Source organism: Lycium ferocissimum, chromosome 3 (assembly GCF_029784015.1).
Source record: "Lycium ferocissimum isolate CSIRO_LF1 chromosome 3, AGI_CSIRO_Lferr_CH_V1, whole genome shotgun sequence".
Lineage (NCBI taxonomy): Eukaryota > Viridiplantae > Streptophyta > Magnoliopsida > Solanales > Solanaceae > Lycium > Lycium ferocissimum.
Genome location: NC_081344.1, coordinates 6,810,611 through 6,829,806, shown reverse-complemented (window position 1 = coordinate 6,829,806; position 19,196 = coordinate 6,810,611). Strand labels below are relative to the sequence as shown.

Below are 19,196 nucleotides of genomic sequence, written 5' to 3'. Positions count from 1 at the left end.
GTTCAGGGATTCATCTATGATTTTGGCCAATTTCAATCAAGATTTTGAGCCTTAGTGGCTCTGGTACCATGTAATCGAGAAAAGGTATAAAGTATAACTTGTTTCATTACTCATAGAATAAAATGGTATAAATACTTGTAGAGGATAAGCTAACTATAGTAACTAAATATTTAAATCCCTACAAATCTGCTATGCCATCATCTATATTCTAATATACAATTGTAATGATTGTAATGATTCTGTAACAGCTGTCAGTGTCCCACTTGCCCCAAAAGTTATCGTCGTAAATAAGATCAAGAAATCTAAGCTAAAAATCGCTTGCAGTATCGTATAGTCCTCGCCCCTTGCCGGTGGCTTAAACACGTTTCTGAAGCAAGAAATTGGCTTTAGGTCACTAATTTCTAGTTATGTCTGATTTTGTTGTGCTAGTTAAACAGAAGATAGAGTTTCAGTGACAACTTTCACTTGTGGAGGATCATGTAATATTGGCTGCTTACATTTCCATGAGTTGAACTCTTCTTTAAAGACAAGAATTAAATGGGCAAAGAGCAAAATTAGTACTAGAGCAGCACTTCCTACATACTCAAGCCTAGTGAAACTTACCTTATTTTGAACAACAATCATAACCATGATAAAACCAGCAAGACCAAGTGAAATAGATAGAAATTTTTAGAAGATTTTCAGCTCGTTGGCCTGTGTATCCATCTTCGTGACCCGGACAGTTCGGAGAAAAAGCAAGAAACAATAGAAGGAAGCCAACTAATTAACAAAACAAGAGACTTCACATCATTTCCATAGAAAGCATGGTACAATTGTGTGATAATTGCTCCACTTAGACCAACAAATCCCTTCAACAGTCCAAGAACAATTCCCCTGCTTTCGGGGAAATTCTTAACACAAGCGACTAATGCACCAGTATTAGCAAATGTCTGAGAACTCACACCAATACATATGTAAAAAGACATTTGCCAAACAGGCGGTTTAGCTATGTGTCCAGTGATTGATAGCCATATCATGTAGTAACAAAAAAAGTTCATGATTGCACCATGAAAAGAACTACTCATGGTGGAGTGACTTTATTGATAAAACGTGATATCATTCCAACATTACCACCTAAGTCTGTGAAGAAACTTGGTAAGTTTAAGATTGTTTGATCATAGCCTAATGAGGATATGATCTCACTGCTATAAAGGCTAAATAAGTAAGTTGCACCAGCCATTGACATGATTAGAAGAGAAGCAAAGATCATGAACCATCTGCTCATGAGAAAGTGGATGCTAAATCCCAGCATATTAGCTCTGCAACCACCATTTTCAGTTAACTTTGCCATTACCGTTGGTTTTCTAAACAAAACCAATGAGAAGTGAGCGGGAAAAATAGGGAATGTGCTCTCTATTGCTGATACCACTTAGTACTACCGTACTACCATGATTTGATGCCACATTCCAACCCATATCAAATTAAGGTGGGTTGATATATATACAACAACAATGGCTATGCATCATCCCCAAACAAGCTACGTCCGCCCCTGATACTAAGGTGGGTTCTTATATACAACAACAATGGCTATGCATCATCCCCAAACAATCAATGTACACTAAAAAAAAATCTACATTATCAGTTACTCAAAAGATATCTATGTAAGCCTCCTTAAAATGCATTCGTGACATCTTTTAGGAATAATAATTAATGTATCAGTTTACCAACTATAGATGTTATGAACCGTAATCTAATACTGCCTTCTTAAAGATAAACTCTCAATGGGCAATGAGGCACTGTTGCGTTTTTAAGAAAAGCAAATCGCACGACCAACTTAAAATAAGCTTCAATACCTAAGCACACCTCACCCCAGCCTTGAAACAGAATAATCTTATATGAGATCAGCTTTTCTCGGAAGAAAAAGAAATACTTTAGCACTTCAATTTCAAATGTTTTGACAAATTCAACCTCGATAGCACATGTCTTGACTAAAGTAATATACGTTTGACAAATACTCGCATTATTGATATCTTTGTCACACAACAATAATTTAAGATCCAAATTTTAGGGGCGGAATTTTGGGTCAATGTTTATTCTAAAAATCATGACTTCTATACAAGTAATTTGTGGAACGAGTGGTATATTTTGATTTAGTGAAAATTATACACGCGATCGTGTTTATATTAAACCAATAAACAAATGATATGTGTCTTTATATACACTATGATTACTTTATAACAGTTAATTAATATACATTTTACTTTAATTTTATCATGATATGTAACTTTAGCCCGAACTGAACATACTTTTCTTAAATTAACATGTGCATATCGAATTTTGTGGTGTTCAATTTTATGGACTAAAACCATAGATTCGTGAGAACCACATGACGTTATTATGGTAAATAGTTAGTGGGAGAAAAGGACTATACCGTTTTCGTAGCGCATTTTCTAAAAAACGAACTTTATTTTAAAAATCTTTTTAAGATTTTCAAAAAAAAAAGAATTTTAATTTAAAAAAAAGTTGTGTTTACAATTAATTTAAAAAGCTTTTGATGATAGAATTAGTGTTTGTCAGCTGCCGTTTTTTAAAAATCTTATGTGTATTTTTTATAAAAACTTTTCAAAAAAAAAATTTTGGGCAAAAACTATTTTTTTTAGCTTCTGAAAAATTATTTTTGCTACTCCCCAAAAGCACTTATTTTCTCCCAAAAGTTTGGCCAAACACCTCACTTTGTTTAAAATAAGCACTTATTGAAAAAATAAGTACTTTTAGTGAAAAAATAAGCTTGGCCAAACAGGCTATCAACGTTGACTTATGCTTTATCTTGGGGCAAATTGATGGTCCTTGCGATAAGTGGGATTATATGAATCACGGACAAATGAAATTGACATTTTTTTTGTCACTTGTGTTTGTTTATATACGATTTCCTTTGTGTGAATTTGTCTTCCAATCAGTCCGATAGCTTTCAAGCAAATTGAGAAAAGTAATATAGTGGTTGCTAGGGAAAATTATCTTTAATTTAGTGGTGTAGAACATCTACTAGCCATTTTGAAGAACCCCAAAAAGATTTTTCTTTGGCCAGTTTCTTTGTTCATATTTTTCATTCTCCTGGTTATTTTTAAATAAAAAAGACTTGACTGGACTATAATAATTGAGAATGACAAAATTCAAACTCCTGAAACTGCAATTTGAATTATAAACTCTTGATCACGTAATTTCCCATTCCTCTAGCTGGAAGCCCCAAAAGATGGTGCAATCACTGAACTTCTACTTCTCATTCACAACAAACTTGTTAAAGCATTTTTCCAAAGACAATATTTGGAATATCTCTATATTGAAGAATTAACTTAATAGCAGTCTACCCACCACTTAAACTAAAAATCACATGTTGATGTATACTATAAGTATAATGTAACTCATGTTTAATACGTGAATAACCCTGTATAATTTGTGTTTTTCGGCTACGAAAAGTAAACCGTGAATACGGCCGGCTATTTAGGTAAATGTCAGATGTACCAATCTCAACTCAACGTAAAAAAATTGCGCAGATTGCCCTTCTTTTGGGATGGTCTTTAAATATTTTTTTTTCATGTTGTAGTCTTTTAAGTTTCTTGCTTTTCTTGAAAAATGGCCTTATACACGAGGTTACGGGTTAGCCACTGCTCGGCGTAAATTAAAAAAAAAATCGCAAGACAAGGCTTGGGTCGCGTTATACATCTAGGTGAGCCACATAATGCAATGGCAAAGTTATCACATCATCATTCTACTTTTAGTTAATCTTAACTACACATCTATATCATCATTAATTCAACTATGCCCATATTTAGTTATGCCTTATGGGCCAGTGACTTTTAATTAAGGCATAACCAAAAGTATCCTGTGGATGACAAACATATCTAACCATATACACATGCCTACTTTGCCTTAAGAAACATATCAATTAAATAATTATATCGTCGTCCGGTGTTGTCGAAAGAAGAATAATGTACCACTAAGATACCGTTTTTTTGCGCAAAAGTGCCTTAACTTTTGGGATGGTCTTTAAAGCCCACTATGTGAAATCTTTAAAATTTGTAATTTAACACAGTAGGTTCCGGGTTCGAACCCAGCATGCACATGAAAAATTTTACCCACAAAAAAAAAAATTCGCAAGGCTGAGTTTAAAATTTCGCTATCTTGGGACCGATCAATACTTTATAAGGTATAATTACAAGTTATACGGACCGGGAGATAATAGCACCATCACAGGCCGACTTACTTGCTTGTCAAAGGACTAACTTTGATTCCTTCACAAAACCATTCGCGTACATACATAAAAGTATGCCCGTACTCATTAACTTTTGGAGGTATCCATTTTCGTATTCGTATACTCATGTATTTCTTTCATACTAATGTTCATATCATATAAAAGTGCATATACATAGCCTTTACTTAACTATTTACATATACTTAAAATAATCGTACTCATATTAACGATGTCAGGGTGTTCATACATAGCATTTATATAAATTAAAACCATAACCAAACCAAGGTTCGATTTTTTTCACATACCGCCCTACCAAACCAAATAAAATAATAACCACGGTTTACTAAGGCTCGGTTTGGTTATTCGTACCCAACTAGCACGCGCGCGCGCGAAACATATATAGTATATATAGACATATACATATTTTTTATATTCTACCCGATGATATAAGCTCGGGGTTCATTTATCGTTTACAGGCACATATATATATAAGCTCATAAATATCTTTCACTTTTTACTATCGTCATTCATTACCTCTATTTAAAGGATTTCTCATATCGTATAAAAAACGTAGCGCAATCGCATCATTTGAGCACATAAGCTTAATAAAGTAGAGCATAGGGATCAGTTGGAAGATATTAATTAAACACAGAGGAATATATATTTGGCCAAAAAACCATGTGTAATGATCCCAAACTTTGTGGTTAGCCTTCCATATTCTTTTCGTTCAACTATTTTATCACAGCTTGAGATGTTTTTCGCTCGTGCTTCTTCAATGCTCACGTTCTACCTTCATTAGAGTGCAAACTAACATTAGAGAATCGATAGCTTAGCATTCATGACTAAAGCTAGGGAAAATCGAACAATATCTCCTTTATTTGTACAACTTCCTCCATATCATATATCAGCTCCCAAACATCAATAATAACATTCACAATATCATCACAATAGCCTTTATTCAACTACATTATCCTTATTTCTCAATTCACTTCAATTCATCCATATTCATGACCATATCACACAAATTCCGTTCATTCATCTTCAAGGTCTATTCCGTGTTCTCAATATCGTTTATAACATGGTTATATTCATAATGTATCAAGAATCATAACTCATTCCATATAACATCTATTCAAAATTGATATATATCCCACATTTACGACCCATTTCCTCGTTTCCTTATATAATCCATATTGTGTTTCAAATTTCAAATACTTTAAATAACATGGAATGTCAGTTTTTTATTCGATTTGGTTAAGATTTTGGGTGCAAATACCTTTGAGCAAAAACCCTAGTTTTTCCTTCACTTGGATTCCTTGTTTTTGATGAACTTTTGTGGGTTTTCTTACTTCGATTCACTTGGTCGCCGATAAGAACCTTTGATTTCCTCAAAGTAAATCTTTGTTCATGAAATATGTAAGGTTCTAGAGACTTTAGAGAAGCTGGGAAGTGTTGAATGAAATAACGAAGTTGGAATCACATTTATAGACTTGTAACATTTAAGCTTCGCTGATGATGGAATATTTTGAACCCTTTCCACGGATAACTAGTAACGGAACATACTATGACTTATCACTCGGATATTTATTTCGGTTCACGACCAGCCGCCACCTAATTTTGATAATTCAGTTCCACGTTACCCTTCCACGATCCGTGGAACATTCTATGGTCCGTGGAACATAGTCGGAATTATCACCGAAGTTGTTCCCGACGCCTCGTTTGATCTCCAATCCTTATGGAACCTTCTTAGCACTTGTTTATCACTTCATTAACAATCTAAGCGGGCGTTATAACTCTTTAAAACATCATTAAGTTGTCATCAACTTGCTTTTATAAATCCTTTCCGATACTTATCGTATACGGCCTTCTCGCAACTTTCGTCTAACATCGAAATGTCTTAAAATCTTATTTAGAATCATCAAATGTTATTTCTTACTTATTGAAAACATCACATACTTAATCGTTCATTAGCCTATTCTGCCACGTCGCATCAATGGAAAATTTTTGGATTAACACCTTTCTCTTGAAAAATGGCCTTATACCTCGAGGTTCTGGTTCAAACCCCCTTTGTGCATAAATTAAAAAAAAAAAAGAAAAAAGACGAGGCCAAATGCGCGTAATGCGTCGTACCCGCATACATTATGAAGGAATAGTTCGACACGGACCCGCATACTTATTTTTATGGGCAAACTTTTAGTTAAGCCTTAACTAAAAAGTCTCCATTTATTGGCGTAACTTTTCCTTAAGATATAATTTTTTATTACATTGCGTATTTTTTAATTAAGGCATAACTAAAAATAAATAAGCATAACTTTTCCTTAAGACATTTTTTGCCTTATAAGGTAAAATAGTTAACATGAAATATTATCAACATACTTTTTTTATTTGGGGCATATTCACTCCTAAATCATCCTACAAAATTATAATGGATTCCTAATCTCCCTCTCTCTCTTAAGGCATAAACTTTGCCTTATAAGCGAGAATTTAAACTTTAGTTATTCAAATGTTTGATGGACCGCATACACGCGACCCAAGCCTTGCTTGCGATGTTCTTTTTTTTTTTTAATTTAGTTTCTACGATTCGATAGGTTCAACCTTGAATCATGATTTAAAACTTTACTGAAGTTCTTTATTCTGCAACAGACTCAAGAGACAAAAATTAAAGACCAACATTTAGGGGGCAAAAATTAAAGACAATCCCAAAAATTTTTTTCGCATCAAATTACCCACTCAACGTCATGCAAATTGTATCGTCGTCCAGTGTTGTCGAAAGAAGAAGACCCATGTACCACTACTTGGTATTAGCCTACGCCCAATAATCTATCAGGAAAGGCCCATATACTGCCTCATCAGCATAGGCCTAAGCCCAATAATCTCTAACTGGATTGTTTCTCTTAAAACCTTGTCCCTCCAAGGCCCATTCCCCGGCCTAAAGTAAAAGAAGAAGAAAAAAATTGAGATAATGTCTTATTATTTTTTAAATTTTAGCTTTCGTAAAAATTATTCAATTTTATTTTTTAATCAAAAAGTCACTTAACTATTGGTGTTTCATTCGTAAAAGTCTCACTCAATTTAATGTTTTAACTTATTAAAATCACTCAACTTATTTAAGTTATTTTTAATTACATTTTGCTGATTTTTACTTAAAATCAAAATAGTAATAAATAAATAAATAAGTACCTGTTTTAACCATTTTATTGACCCACCCACTTAACCAGACCCCTAAACATATATTGATCAACACCTTTTATTTTACCCTCATTCGCTCCTAAATCATCCTACAAAATTATAATGGATTCCTAATCTCCCTCTCTCTCGATTTAACCTTCCATTATAGCCCAACTCGAAAGAGATATTTACATTGGGGGTGAATACCTCTCTATTCTGAACAGACTCGAAAGACGAAAGGTAATAGGAAGGTTGGCATAATTAGTTTCCATGTAATACAAATATTGATTTTTAAATTTTTTTCGCATCAAATTACATATTCAGGAAGTAACAAAAAAGAATAATCAATTCGAGAGTTATTTTAATTTATTTTTCGTTTTTTTTTTTTTAAAATAAACATTTCCAATTCGAGAGTTAATTTTTAAATTTAGATTTACTTAATTAATACATAAAATCTTTGGCTTTTAAATAAAAATTATTTTTTTTTTTTTTTTTTTTAAAATAACGGAAGGTAAATCGAGAGAGAGGTAGTGGAGGAATCCATTATAATTTTGTAGGATGATTTAAGAGGAAATGAAGGTAAAATAAAAGGTCTTGATCAATATATTTTTAGTGGCTCGAGTCAAGTGAGGGGATGAATAAAATAATTAAAATGAGTACTTTTTTATTTTTTTAAATTTTGGCTTTAAATAAAAATTATCAAAATATAATTAAAAAATTACTTAAATGACTTTCGGGGGAGAGAGAGAGAGAGAAAACAAATGGTTTAATGACTTTTCGTTTATATAAAAAACACTAATAATTTAAGTTTTTGAATAGTTAAAGGATTTAAAATAAAGTTAAGGCACTTTCTAAATAACTACCCATGGTTGATTGATCAACTAAGATATTATCTCAAAAAAACTTCTTCACGTGAAAATAAGTTGTAATTTATAAACATTTTGGGGTTGAAAAGCACACTTTACAAAAGAATTTTTTTTGAAAATTATACTAGTATACCAACTGCCTTCTTTTTTCTAATTACAAACAGCGAATGCAAAGAAAAATAATCATCAATCCAGCGCAGACAATTCAGGCTTATTCAATATTTTCTTCTCAGTTACCCAATTTAAGGTTTGTTTTCCACATTATTAATGAGTTGTTTAGAAGCAACTGAAATTTCTCAATTGTTAGAAATTAAATATCACAGTCTAAAGTTTTGTAGTTTCAAATTTGAGCTCAAAAATCAGATCGATTAAAACAACTCGTATCAAGTTCATATTTTTTTTCTTTTGGCCTAATTGTTCAAGCCTAAAGGGTTTTTTTTTTTTTTTTTTTCCGAATCCGAATTTAGAAATATCATTTCTGTAAAAATTTATGTTACTAGAAGGTGGTTATAACGTAAATACATCTTGTGAATCCTGAGATTCTGATTGTTTAAAACAATGGCAATTATAGTACTCCCTGTGTCCCAATTTACGTGATACAGTTCGGATTTTGAGAGTCAAACTTATGCATTTTGTCCGTGAATTTGGACATACAATCTTTAAGTTTTTTTTGAAAAATAATTTACATATTTAGAAACTATATAAAAAGTACTCTAAGTTACAGTAATTAACAATTTAAAATATCTAAAGGGCATACGAATAAATTGCGCTCAAAGATTTTCTTGTTTGATTATCAAAAAACGAAAAGTATCATATAAATTGGGGAAGAGGGCGTAGTATTTTGGAATCCTTTGGGTTCTCGAAATTCTCTTTCGTTTTTTGTTTGACTTAATTTAAAAGGTGGGATGCTAAATTTGTCTTGAATTGTGATTATGTATTATGAAAATTTCAGGGATTAATATTTGAGAGTTTTAAGCGTCATGGCAAGGATAAAACCTCAAGCTCTTTTACTGCAAAGCAAAAAGAAAAAGGGGCCAAGTGGTGTCAGTGTCCCTACAATTATAGTATACGCCATAATTGTTGCTGTGATGGTGTTTTCCCTGTATTCTACATATAGATACTGGTCTCGAAGGTCAGTGAATATCTTTTCTTGGATACTTGTCATAGCAGCTTGTAGGATTTAAGTTTTCTGTTTCATGTTGGTTATTATTGGTTATCTTCTGATTGCTAGCTTTGACTTGTAAAACAATGTAGTTACTTAGATGAAATATGGATGTATAGCATACTTATATTGACGAAATTACATTCCGGAAGTAGCAAAGATAGCGACTATTTTTCCAATGTTTTGAACTCATGCAATGTTCTTGGCTTCAAAGAGCAAAGCTCTCTTTGGCGGTTGTCGAGGTTCTTAACTTGGCATTGTTGGTAATGGTCCCTATTCGTACTATTTATGATGATTATTTGGAATAAAAGTAAGGCGACAACCGACAAAGTGTTTGGGGATGCAGGGGCGGATTTAGAGGGTTGAACACCCTCGGCAAAAAATTACATTGTATATATAGTGTAGATTTTCTATGTTTATGTATATATATTAACTTTTGAATACCCTGAACAAATACAAAAGGTTAGCTCAAGTGGTCCGGGGTATTCAAAATTGTCTCTAGCGTCCTAGGTTCGATTCCCAAGAACAACAACAACAACAACAACAACAACAACATACCCAGTAGATTCCCACAATGTGGGGTTTGGGGAGGGTAGAGTGTACGCATATCTTACCCACCTTGAAAGGCAGGGAGGCTATTTTCGAAAGACCCTCGACTCAAGAGAGAACAAGACAAAAGGTCGGATAGGGACAAGCATATCAAAAGATTATGAAAACGAGAATTAAAGCGAGAAAGTCATGATAAAGCAGTCTGGAAAGAAAGGAGCAGTAGTTAGTAGTTACCATAGATAAATAAGATAATCGAAGTGCAAGACCCAACAAATATAAGCAAAGATCAAATGACAATACACGATGAGCAAAACTACAACTACTGGGACGAGAGAAAAAGCGAGACTACCTCCTAGCCTTCTATCCTAATCTGGGTCCTTCACAACCTCCTATCTAAGATCATGTATTCGATAAGCTGAAACTGCGCCATATCCTGTCTAATCACCTCTCCCCAATACTTCTTTGGCCTATACTTATATTTAACTATATTATTTTTTATAGTTTAACTTTTGTTTTTTTTTCCGAACCCCCTGAGTGAAAATCCTGGATCAGCCACTATGGGTATGGCCTGACCCTAGTTAATAGTTGTATGTAAAGTCTAAGATGCGGATGCCCTAATTTTGGGTTCTGTATTTTCATTGAATAGAGTACTAATATTAGAACTTGTCGTAGACCACGTGTATCTGTGTCCAATACTAACCTAATCATGTCCTTCTCATGAGCTTTTTGAGTTTTGATATATCCATTTCAGACACTTTGTGACTCTTTCACAGTATCTGCTGTTAACATCCCATTTTTTCTTTATTAACATGATTCGTGTGACCCCTTTTGATATAGAAGTTGATCTTTTATTAGGAGAGAGAAAAACAGAAGAACGTGTGGCCCTCTTACCATCTCTCATATACTCCCTCCGTTTCAATTTATGTGAACCCATTTGACTGGGCACGACATTTAAGAAAGAGTGAAAACTTTTGAAACTTGTGGTTCAAAATAAGTCTTGAATATCTATGTGGCTGTAAATAATTTCATAAAGTGAATTTGTTTCCAAATTAAGAAAGAAGTCATTCATTTTGGCACGGACTAAAAAGGAAATAGGTTCACATAAATTGAAACAGAGAGAGTAATTGTTAAGTAGTAATGGCATCTTTGTTACTCTTTATATTTATTTAGCTTATATATTAAAAGTTTTCTGTTGTTTCTTAAACTTCATGTCCAGTCAAATATGTCTCATAGAATGTACGAGAAAGTGCTACCGTGGATCTTATCCTAATCAATTATGTTGCTCGGACTCTCCAAAATACCGTGGCACCCGTGTTGGATCCTTCAAAAATGCACTGTTTTTAGAGGATCCAGCACACACCTGTCGACATATTTAAAGAGTCCGAGCAACATAGATAATCAATACTTCGTGTTGAATGACTTGAGTCTTTCTGATAGTGGGAAGTTTTTTAAATTGATGGAGTATGTTATTTGTCCTCTTTGTTTACTATCTTTCCTTTTCTGGGTTAAATTATGTCTATATAGAAAAATAATTATGGACATAAGAACATAAACTGTATCATATTCTTGTATCGTAACTTCTGCAACTTGCTCAATTTTTTAAATTTTTTTTATCCATGCCTGACACAGTTAATGTTAGGCTAGTGCTACTTAGCATAGGCGACATGACAGTCTAATATAAAAATAAATGTGTGGTTGATGGCGGGTGGTTTTGTACTAAGAATGGGGTACCGGCAGCCATGGATTAGCTTGGATGCTGGTGCTTGGAGGAGAACTGTGAATTGAATGACTGTAAGGGAATACTTGAAGTCTTAGACATGGGTTATCTACGGGGAGTTCATATTTTTACAGGAAACACATACTATTTAGGTTTGGGTTAAGCAACTAGAAATACTTTTTTAGCCAATGTGTGGCGGTGAGACTTGAACCCAAGACCTTTGGCAACTCTTTTATCATGTTAAATTGAGTGACCCCCTCATTTAAAGTTTTCGCTGTTACAGATAGGATGCTCTTATTTATCTATTTATTTATTTTAACAGAAATAGCTCATTTTGAGTCCCCTTGTATTATTGTTGATCCGATCATTGCATGAGTTCACCATAATATGTGGAAATGTAGTAATATTTGGTGTGAAGAACCTCAAATAATGCATGATTGCTGAGGAAGTATGTATATGAGATGAATATTTTGTTTAATCAACAATGCCTCACTTGTACATTTGTTGAATATTTTATGACAAGATGCATTTGGATATATTGTTTTACTCATACTTGTACCTTCTTGTTTTCTTCCTAGATCAATTGTTCAGGCACAGGGTGACATATCAACGAGCAAGGTATGAATTTTTTTACAGCTGAAATTTTGGTAGGTAGGTCATTTATGATTGGGAGTTGCAAAACCAATTTATGCATTTTGCGTCAATTTGCTCACACCTGATTATTCCACCGGGTACTTGTTACCTTCCATTAGTATAGGCACCGGGTAATTCTTCCCACCAAGGTTTATGCAAATGGGAAGAAATCACATTGCGTTTTTTGTCTCTGTCGGGACTTGAACCTGGTCTCCCATGATCTTCACCCACTTTATTAACCGCTAGGTCACACCCTTGTTGAAAACTCATATTTAGATCCTACAAACTGCATTTGCGTTTGTATATTCTATTGCACTCATGTATATATTTATCTGTTTCTTTACTGCAGGCTATAGAGCGGAAGAAATCTGATATTCCTAAATATGCTGTAAGTTCAGCAAAGTCTCTTTCCTGCTTTCTTGTGAAGCTGGTTTCATGACTGATTTATATCTCAGCTCAGCTAGTCAGCTAGCATTTATTTACTGGATACCAGCTTTGAGTATGCAAGTGTGACAGGCAGCCAGTTCCCCCTCCACTCATCCTCTTCAACTCTCCTTCTATCATACTACTAGCTTCTTGACCTCAGTTGGTGGTATAATTCAATATTAACCTGTCGTTTTCATTCAAGGGAACAGTTATCTTTACTTATATTCCTTACATCATAGCATATGATAGGATACCACTATTTCTCTTTCAAATTTGGAGTTTTCCTCTGTTTTCTTGGCTATATGTGTATTCCGGTGCTTTTTTGTTATGTATTCCTTTTTCTTTTCTAGACTTTCTTGACTTGTTTACATCTGTGGTAGCTTATAAGCACCTCGAAAGGCCTGATAACTTTGGAACTTTACAAGGATGGTTCTCCTGACGTTGTTGATGAATTCATTGATTTCAGGTGCGTAATTGGTATAACTTCTCAATTTTTGCTGTTTCTTTGAACAAAACTTTGTTCTCTTTTCTTTTGCGGAGACGACAATTAAATTACTCCTAGTTCATATAGATCTAACAAGACACCTTTTTTGGTTTTGGTTTGGTTGTTTGCGGAGATGACAATAAATTATTCCCGGTTCTTATAAATCTAACTAACCTTCTCTAAGTAGATGAATCCAAGCGTTCATGTCTTCCCTACCTTACATGCAGCAGCTGCTAACTTGTACACATGCTTCTAGAAGGAGAAATTCTAGCTGTTTATATGTGATCCTAAAAGACGTCCAAAACAACCTGCAACAGAAATATGAAGGATTAGAAAAATGTCTTTTTTGTATCTTTTTAGGGAACACTTACCTAAGTTTCAATTTTTGGAAAATCGGAGTTACGATAAAAAGCTGAATTTCAACATGTTAAATCCACCTTTCAGTTTTTATTTTTCGCCCTGATATATTGGAAGGGAAAAAAGGAAAAGAGAAAAGAGAGGTAGAGGGATTCATCAAGCAATGTTTGACTGTATATCTTTGTCTACTTCATTCCATATCTTTGTCTACTTCATTCCTTCCCATGACAGTCTCCGAGTCTTGCCATTGTAACCTTTCTCATTTCTCCTTTAAGGAGGGGTCAGAGAGTTGATAATTTGACTATTTGTGGTTGTGGCGATTCACAATTTTAAGCTGATGAAATGTTGTTAAATGTTATTTTCATGAATATCCACCAACTCAGCTATGCGCAGGTTATGTGCTTCACTTTGGTACCCCAAAGTTTTCAACATTTGATTAGGAACTTTGAGAACATTTTCTTTAGATACACGGATTTTCTAAAATTTGCTATGGACAGCTAGTGGCTGATTCCTCTTTAGGAATCCATCTTACACAATGTATATTCAGTTTCTTCATAATCAATGGTGCAAAATAAACATTGCCTCAAGTAGATGGCTAATTAGAATGATGAAAATCTTGGCATGCTGGTCTTATTTGCTAATGATTCACATGGATGCTTAAAGATGATTTTGTCATTACGAGAGATGAATGCATAATACCGGATAAGTGTGTCATCTAAGGAACATATTGGTTTGGGATCTGCATCATAAAGCTCTTTGTGTTACAGATAAGAACCTCAAGTGCATGTCGGTTAACTGTAAAAAAAGTCTCTTTATTTCTCTGTTTGTCGTTTGCAAAGTTTTGATTGCGCAACAAGCATGATAGAATATTGACTTCATAAAACGTGTTTGCAGTCAGAAGGGCCACTTTAAAGGGATGCAATTTAGTCGTGTAATAAAGAACTTTGTCATCCATGGTAGTAAAGTTGAAAGACCTGAAGCTACAGAAGATTGGACATCGAGGGGAAAACATTACAGCCAACTGGACACAAGGTCTTCGTTGCACATCATTTGCTGTTATTGTGTCTTATACAGTTGCCTTGAGATTCCCTGGCCTCGTTTCCGTCGCTAAATTAGCAATCTTAATGTTCAGTCTTAAGCATGAAGCATTTATGCTTGGTACCTCCAAAGTGAAACACGAAGATGGAGGATTTGATCTATTTATCACGACAGCGCCAATACCAGATTTGAATGACAAGATCAATGTCTTTGGACGTGTCATCAAGGGAGAAGATGTTGTGCAGGTATGGATCCTTTTTCTTTTTCTATGAGTTATTGCATAAAGAAGTTAAGGGAGACGGTTAGATAATTAATATTTCACTGCTTTTCCGTCACATTTAATATTTAGTGAAAATTCAAGTCCGTGCTGGGAGTATATTTGTTACTCCCTCTGTCCCAATTTATGTCCTTCTTAGTCTTGTTCCAAAAAGATTGTCACCTTTCTATATTTAGAAACAATTTAACTTTATGAGATAGATTTACCACCTCACGAATATCTAAAGCTTGTTTTGGACACAAATTTCAAAAGTCTTCGTTTCTTTCTTAAACTCTGTACGAAGTCAAATGGGGCCATATAAATTGGGACAGAGGGAGTAATTATTTCATTATGATTAATCAAGAAATGAATAGTCATTTTAGAATTGGCCAAAAACCTATTGACAAGCCTGGTGATGAACTTATCTGTCTTCTCTTATTCATTTTCCGCTGCACCCTAATGTTGATGGTTGGTTATGCCTATTCAGGAAATTGAAGAAGTAGATACAGATGACCACTATCGACCCAAAACACCAGTACAAATCAATGAAGTAATTCTGAAGCACAAAATTTGAACTCTTTGTCCATAAGATGCAGTTACTTAACATCGATGAACAGAAACAGACATCAGCATGAGTGGACTTGATTTCAGGTTATAATGGTTCAAAAATCTTTTGAAGATTTTATTCCTCAGATTTGACACGTTGCGGCTAGCTATCAGTGCTTTTGATAAAAGATATGGATACAGATAGTCCATTTGTGTAATTTGGTTAGGTTCTCTCCCCGAATTTTCCATTAGGATAAACAATCGGTCTGTTCTATATATGTTTCTGGTAATTGATATGCTCACAGGAATTTTTTCATCAGACTGTTCAAAAGAAGGTAATTTATGATTTTCATCCAAGATTCATATTAGACATGTCTGAATCATGATATCAACACTTCAGGAGGAGTTGCAAGATTTCTTTTACTTTACATTACAAAGCTTTAAGTGCAAGACTATAAAATGAATTTGTTTGGTCTTAAGTCAGTTCTACTAAATGCAGTTGCCCAGGTATACCAAATGAGAAAATAACAAAAGTGGTGCCTTATGTTTGGGGATAGGTTCGAAGTAGTCCCTTATATCTACTATTCTTGAGCAGTTTAATTTGTTCTTTAAGTTTGCCAAAAGTAACCATTTTTGGTCTCTGACAAATATTTTACAAACTATGTTTGTTAAATTTGATGAAAAAGGGAGAAAAAAGGATTTAGTGAGAATTCACATTTGGAGTTAAAAGTTTCTGCAGCTTCTTGATGGCATGTAATATGTATGATGTAACAGTGTGTTGCTTGATGATAGAAGTGCAGTCCGTAGATAACGAGATATTTGTAGTATATAAACATAATACATCCAAATGGCTAAGCTACAATATGAATGTAGTACCTATACCGCTATACGTTAGATATGTTTCTTTGAGGGGAAAAGGATAATACAAAATTAAAAAAAAAATCAAATGAAGATAGGGTTAATAATTCAAGTACCTATTAAAAAAAAAAGAGAAAAAAAGAGAAGCATGGTCGTCATGAAATTGACGATGGCAACCCTACAGGACTAAAGTAAAGCAGAAAAACAAAAGATAAATTGAAAGGGAATGAGTCTCATATTCAAAAAACAGAATAAGTCAAAATCTCACCAGCCATGTTATAATCTATCCATATAGTGGGTCCAAGTTCCATCGAAGTATTACAGTTGTATAAAAAAGGCAAAGATTATTTAAGTACAAATTAATTGGACTTGAAGTTGGGAGGTAGGGGAAGGATATCTTCTTTTCCGAAAAGGAAAAGAAAGAACTTAATGTTCTAAAGATGAGATAAGTGCAAATTTGAATTGGTAATACCGTAATACTTGTCTTGAATTGGCTTTACCTACTAAAGTAATGCTTAACAACTCATGACAATCTTTAGTTAGTCAAAGTCATGCTCGAACTATTTTGAAATCTTTGAAGTACCCCAATTTTACGTTGGGTTAATTTCATCGATGGTCATTACATTTACTGTTTGAATACTTAAGTTATTAAATTATTTTTATAATAACAAAATCACTAAATTAATTATTTGTAATATTAAAATCACAAAATTCATTTTTGCAACAACAAAATCACTAAACTATGTGTTAGTTGCCTAAAAATACCAAAATCAATTTTTTTGCTCTGAAAAATGACATGTCATCGCCATATCATCATTTTGTAACTGTGCACATGCCATGTGAGAAAATATTATCACAAAATTTCACATTTGCATAACTTATATTTTAAACATAGAAAACATAAAATATAAGAAAATGAAAAAAGAAAAACGATTGGCTTATGTTGATATGTTTTTTTTTTGTTTGTTTTTTTTGTTTTCCAATCCGATGTTCGGTACCGTATTGGAATCCGACTAATTTGGATTCGCGTCACGTAGGGTCTATTCGGAGAAAGCGGTCCCTATCCAAGATTTTTTTCAAATGCTTTCGAAGGCCGAGATCCTGGTTCAAGGGAGAGAGACGCACATCCACCTGCACCACATTCTTTGATGGTATGTCGATATGTTGATTCGAGGGACTTGCATCATACTTCTTATTTTTTTGCATTCCATCATGTTAATTACTAAAGCATACAAAGAGAATTATGAAATTATATGACAACCCCATGATATTTGATCATTTGTATCTATGTTTAGTTAAAAGAGTAATAAAAGATAGAAGTGAAAAAATTATTCGTCCCTTTTCTTTGTAAAGCTAAAGTATTTAATTGCACGGTTTGCCCTTCAAATAGGCTGGTCTTTGCCCCTCAAATGGAACTTTTGGCTTGCGGGGCATACTTCTTTTAAGGGATCCAGCACAACTTGTGTCGGATCCGAACTTATGCGCTGCTAGGCATAAATTCCATTTGAGGGTCAAAAATCAAAGACCAAAACAAAATAGGGACAAAACCGCAAATGCCCCAAGCTAAAGTGATAAGTAACATACAAATTCATGTGATATATATTGGTTGAAACAAGCTAGGGTTTTTTAATTATGGTATTTAAACGGTAATTGCGCGTAATTTCATATTTTTTGAATGATCTGATTAGTGCAATTATATTTTTATACTAATAATATATATAATTTTAACTCTACATTAATGATATCTAAAATAATGTAAAGTTACTTATTATAACATGTTAAATTACATAATATTACCACAAGCGAATTTATCAATTGAGCGCTCATGATATAAAAATTCATTACATTGAGCACTAATGATATAAAAAAAATTCATTACTCTGAATGTGTAAAATTTATATCAACAATAACATACTCAGTGTAATCTTACAAGTAGGGTTTGGGGAGGGTAGTGTATACGCAGTGCAACACCCTACTATTGTGAAGGTAAAGATGCTATTTTCGATGGACCCTTGGCTGGCTTAAGTAAAGCATATAAAAAACAAGTATGGAAATTGGAACGGAAATACATTAATGAAGAAGTCATTCTAAAAATAAACGAGAAGAGAAAATATCAACGACAAATATTACGGTAATCGAAGCCAAGTAACCAACAGGTAATAATAAAAACCAAAGTCAGATAATCGGACAGTAATAATAACAATATTGTTAAAAAAAATAGACAAAACTTGACTGATTACTAGCTTTCAACCTAATCCTCAGCCTCCCTAGTACTTTTAAAATCCTATAATTATATTTAATGTGTGAGTATTTACGTTAACTGGAAGGGGATTAACATCATATTGCTATAGCCTAATAAAGAAAAAGAATCACATGAAGAGAATAAAATAGTTTCTACTGTTACTTGTTAGTAAAAGATGTGCAAAAAGGAAAAGAAAAACAGTAGTCCATAAATTCTTACTAATACTTTTCACCAATCTATATCCATATCTATATATAATATAAAGTTAGGCATAGACAAAGTGTGTGACACCTATCTTTGGCCAAGGATTCTATTTATCTTTTTTCTCATTTTTTTGACAATTTTCTCTATTTTTCTATTTTCTTATTGTACAAGAATAAATAGGGTAATTACTACTCCTCCATTCATTTCTATCCTTTAATGTAAAATTTAAATGTCTTTAAATTTAATTTACTACTCCACTCATTCCTATTCTTTATTGTAAAGATGTAAAGATATTAGAGAAAAGTTACGTTGTAATAGAGATGTTATACGAAGAGTCCTAACTACATTAAGTAAGATAATGCAATGATATATTGAAGTTTTATTACATGTAATCAATGTCCATAACGTGATAGTGGAGGATTAATATATACTATTAGGTTCATTCTCATCTTTAATCACAAC

At 33.4% G+C, this 19,196-nt stretch overlaps 1 protein-coding gene and 1 pseudogene across 1 annotated transcript; one reads left to right on the top strand and one right to left on the bottom strand.

Annotated features, from left to right (window-relative positions):
* Positions 1-34: 34 nt before the first annotated feature.
* Positions 35-1,413, bottom strand: LOC132050878 (uncharacterized; annotated as a pseudogene).
* A 6,974-nt stretch (positions 1,414-8,387) lies between these two features.
* LOC132049494 (peptidyl-prolyl cis-trans isomerase CYP21-4-like) lies at positions 8,388-15,832 on the top strand. The gene is made up of 8 exons (XM_059440325.1): positions 8,388-8,471; positions 9,215-9,394; positions 12,269-12,308; positions 12,673-12,711; positions 13,130-13,215; positions 14,485-14,622; positions 14,723-14,873; positions 15,372-15,832. The coding sequence occupies exons 2-8, from the start codon at positions 9,243-9,245 to the stop codon at positions 15,456-15,458; spliced, it is 693 nt and encodes a 230-aa protein (XP_059296308.1). The 5' UTR covers positions 8,388-8,471; positions 9,215-9,242; the 3' UTR covers positions 15,459-15,832.
* Positions 15,833-19,196: the final 3,364 nt, after the last annotated feature.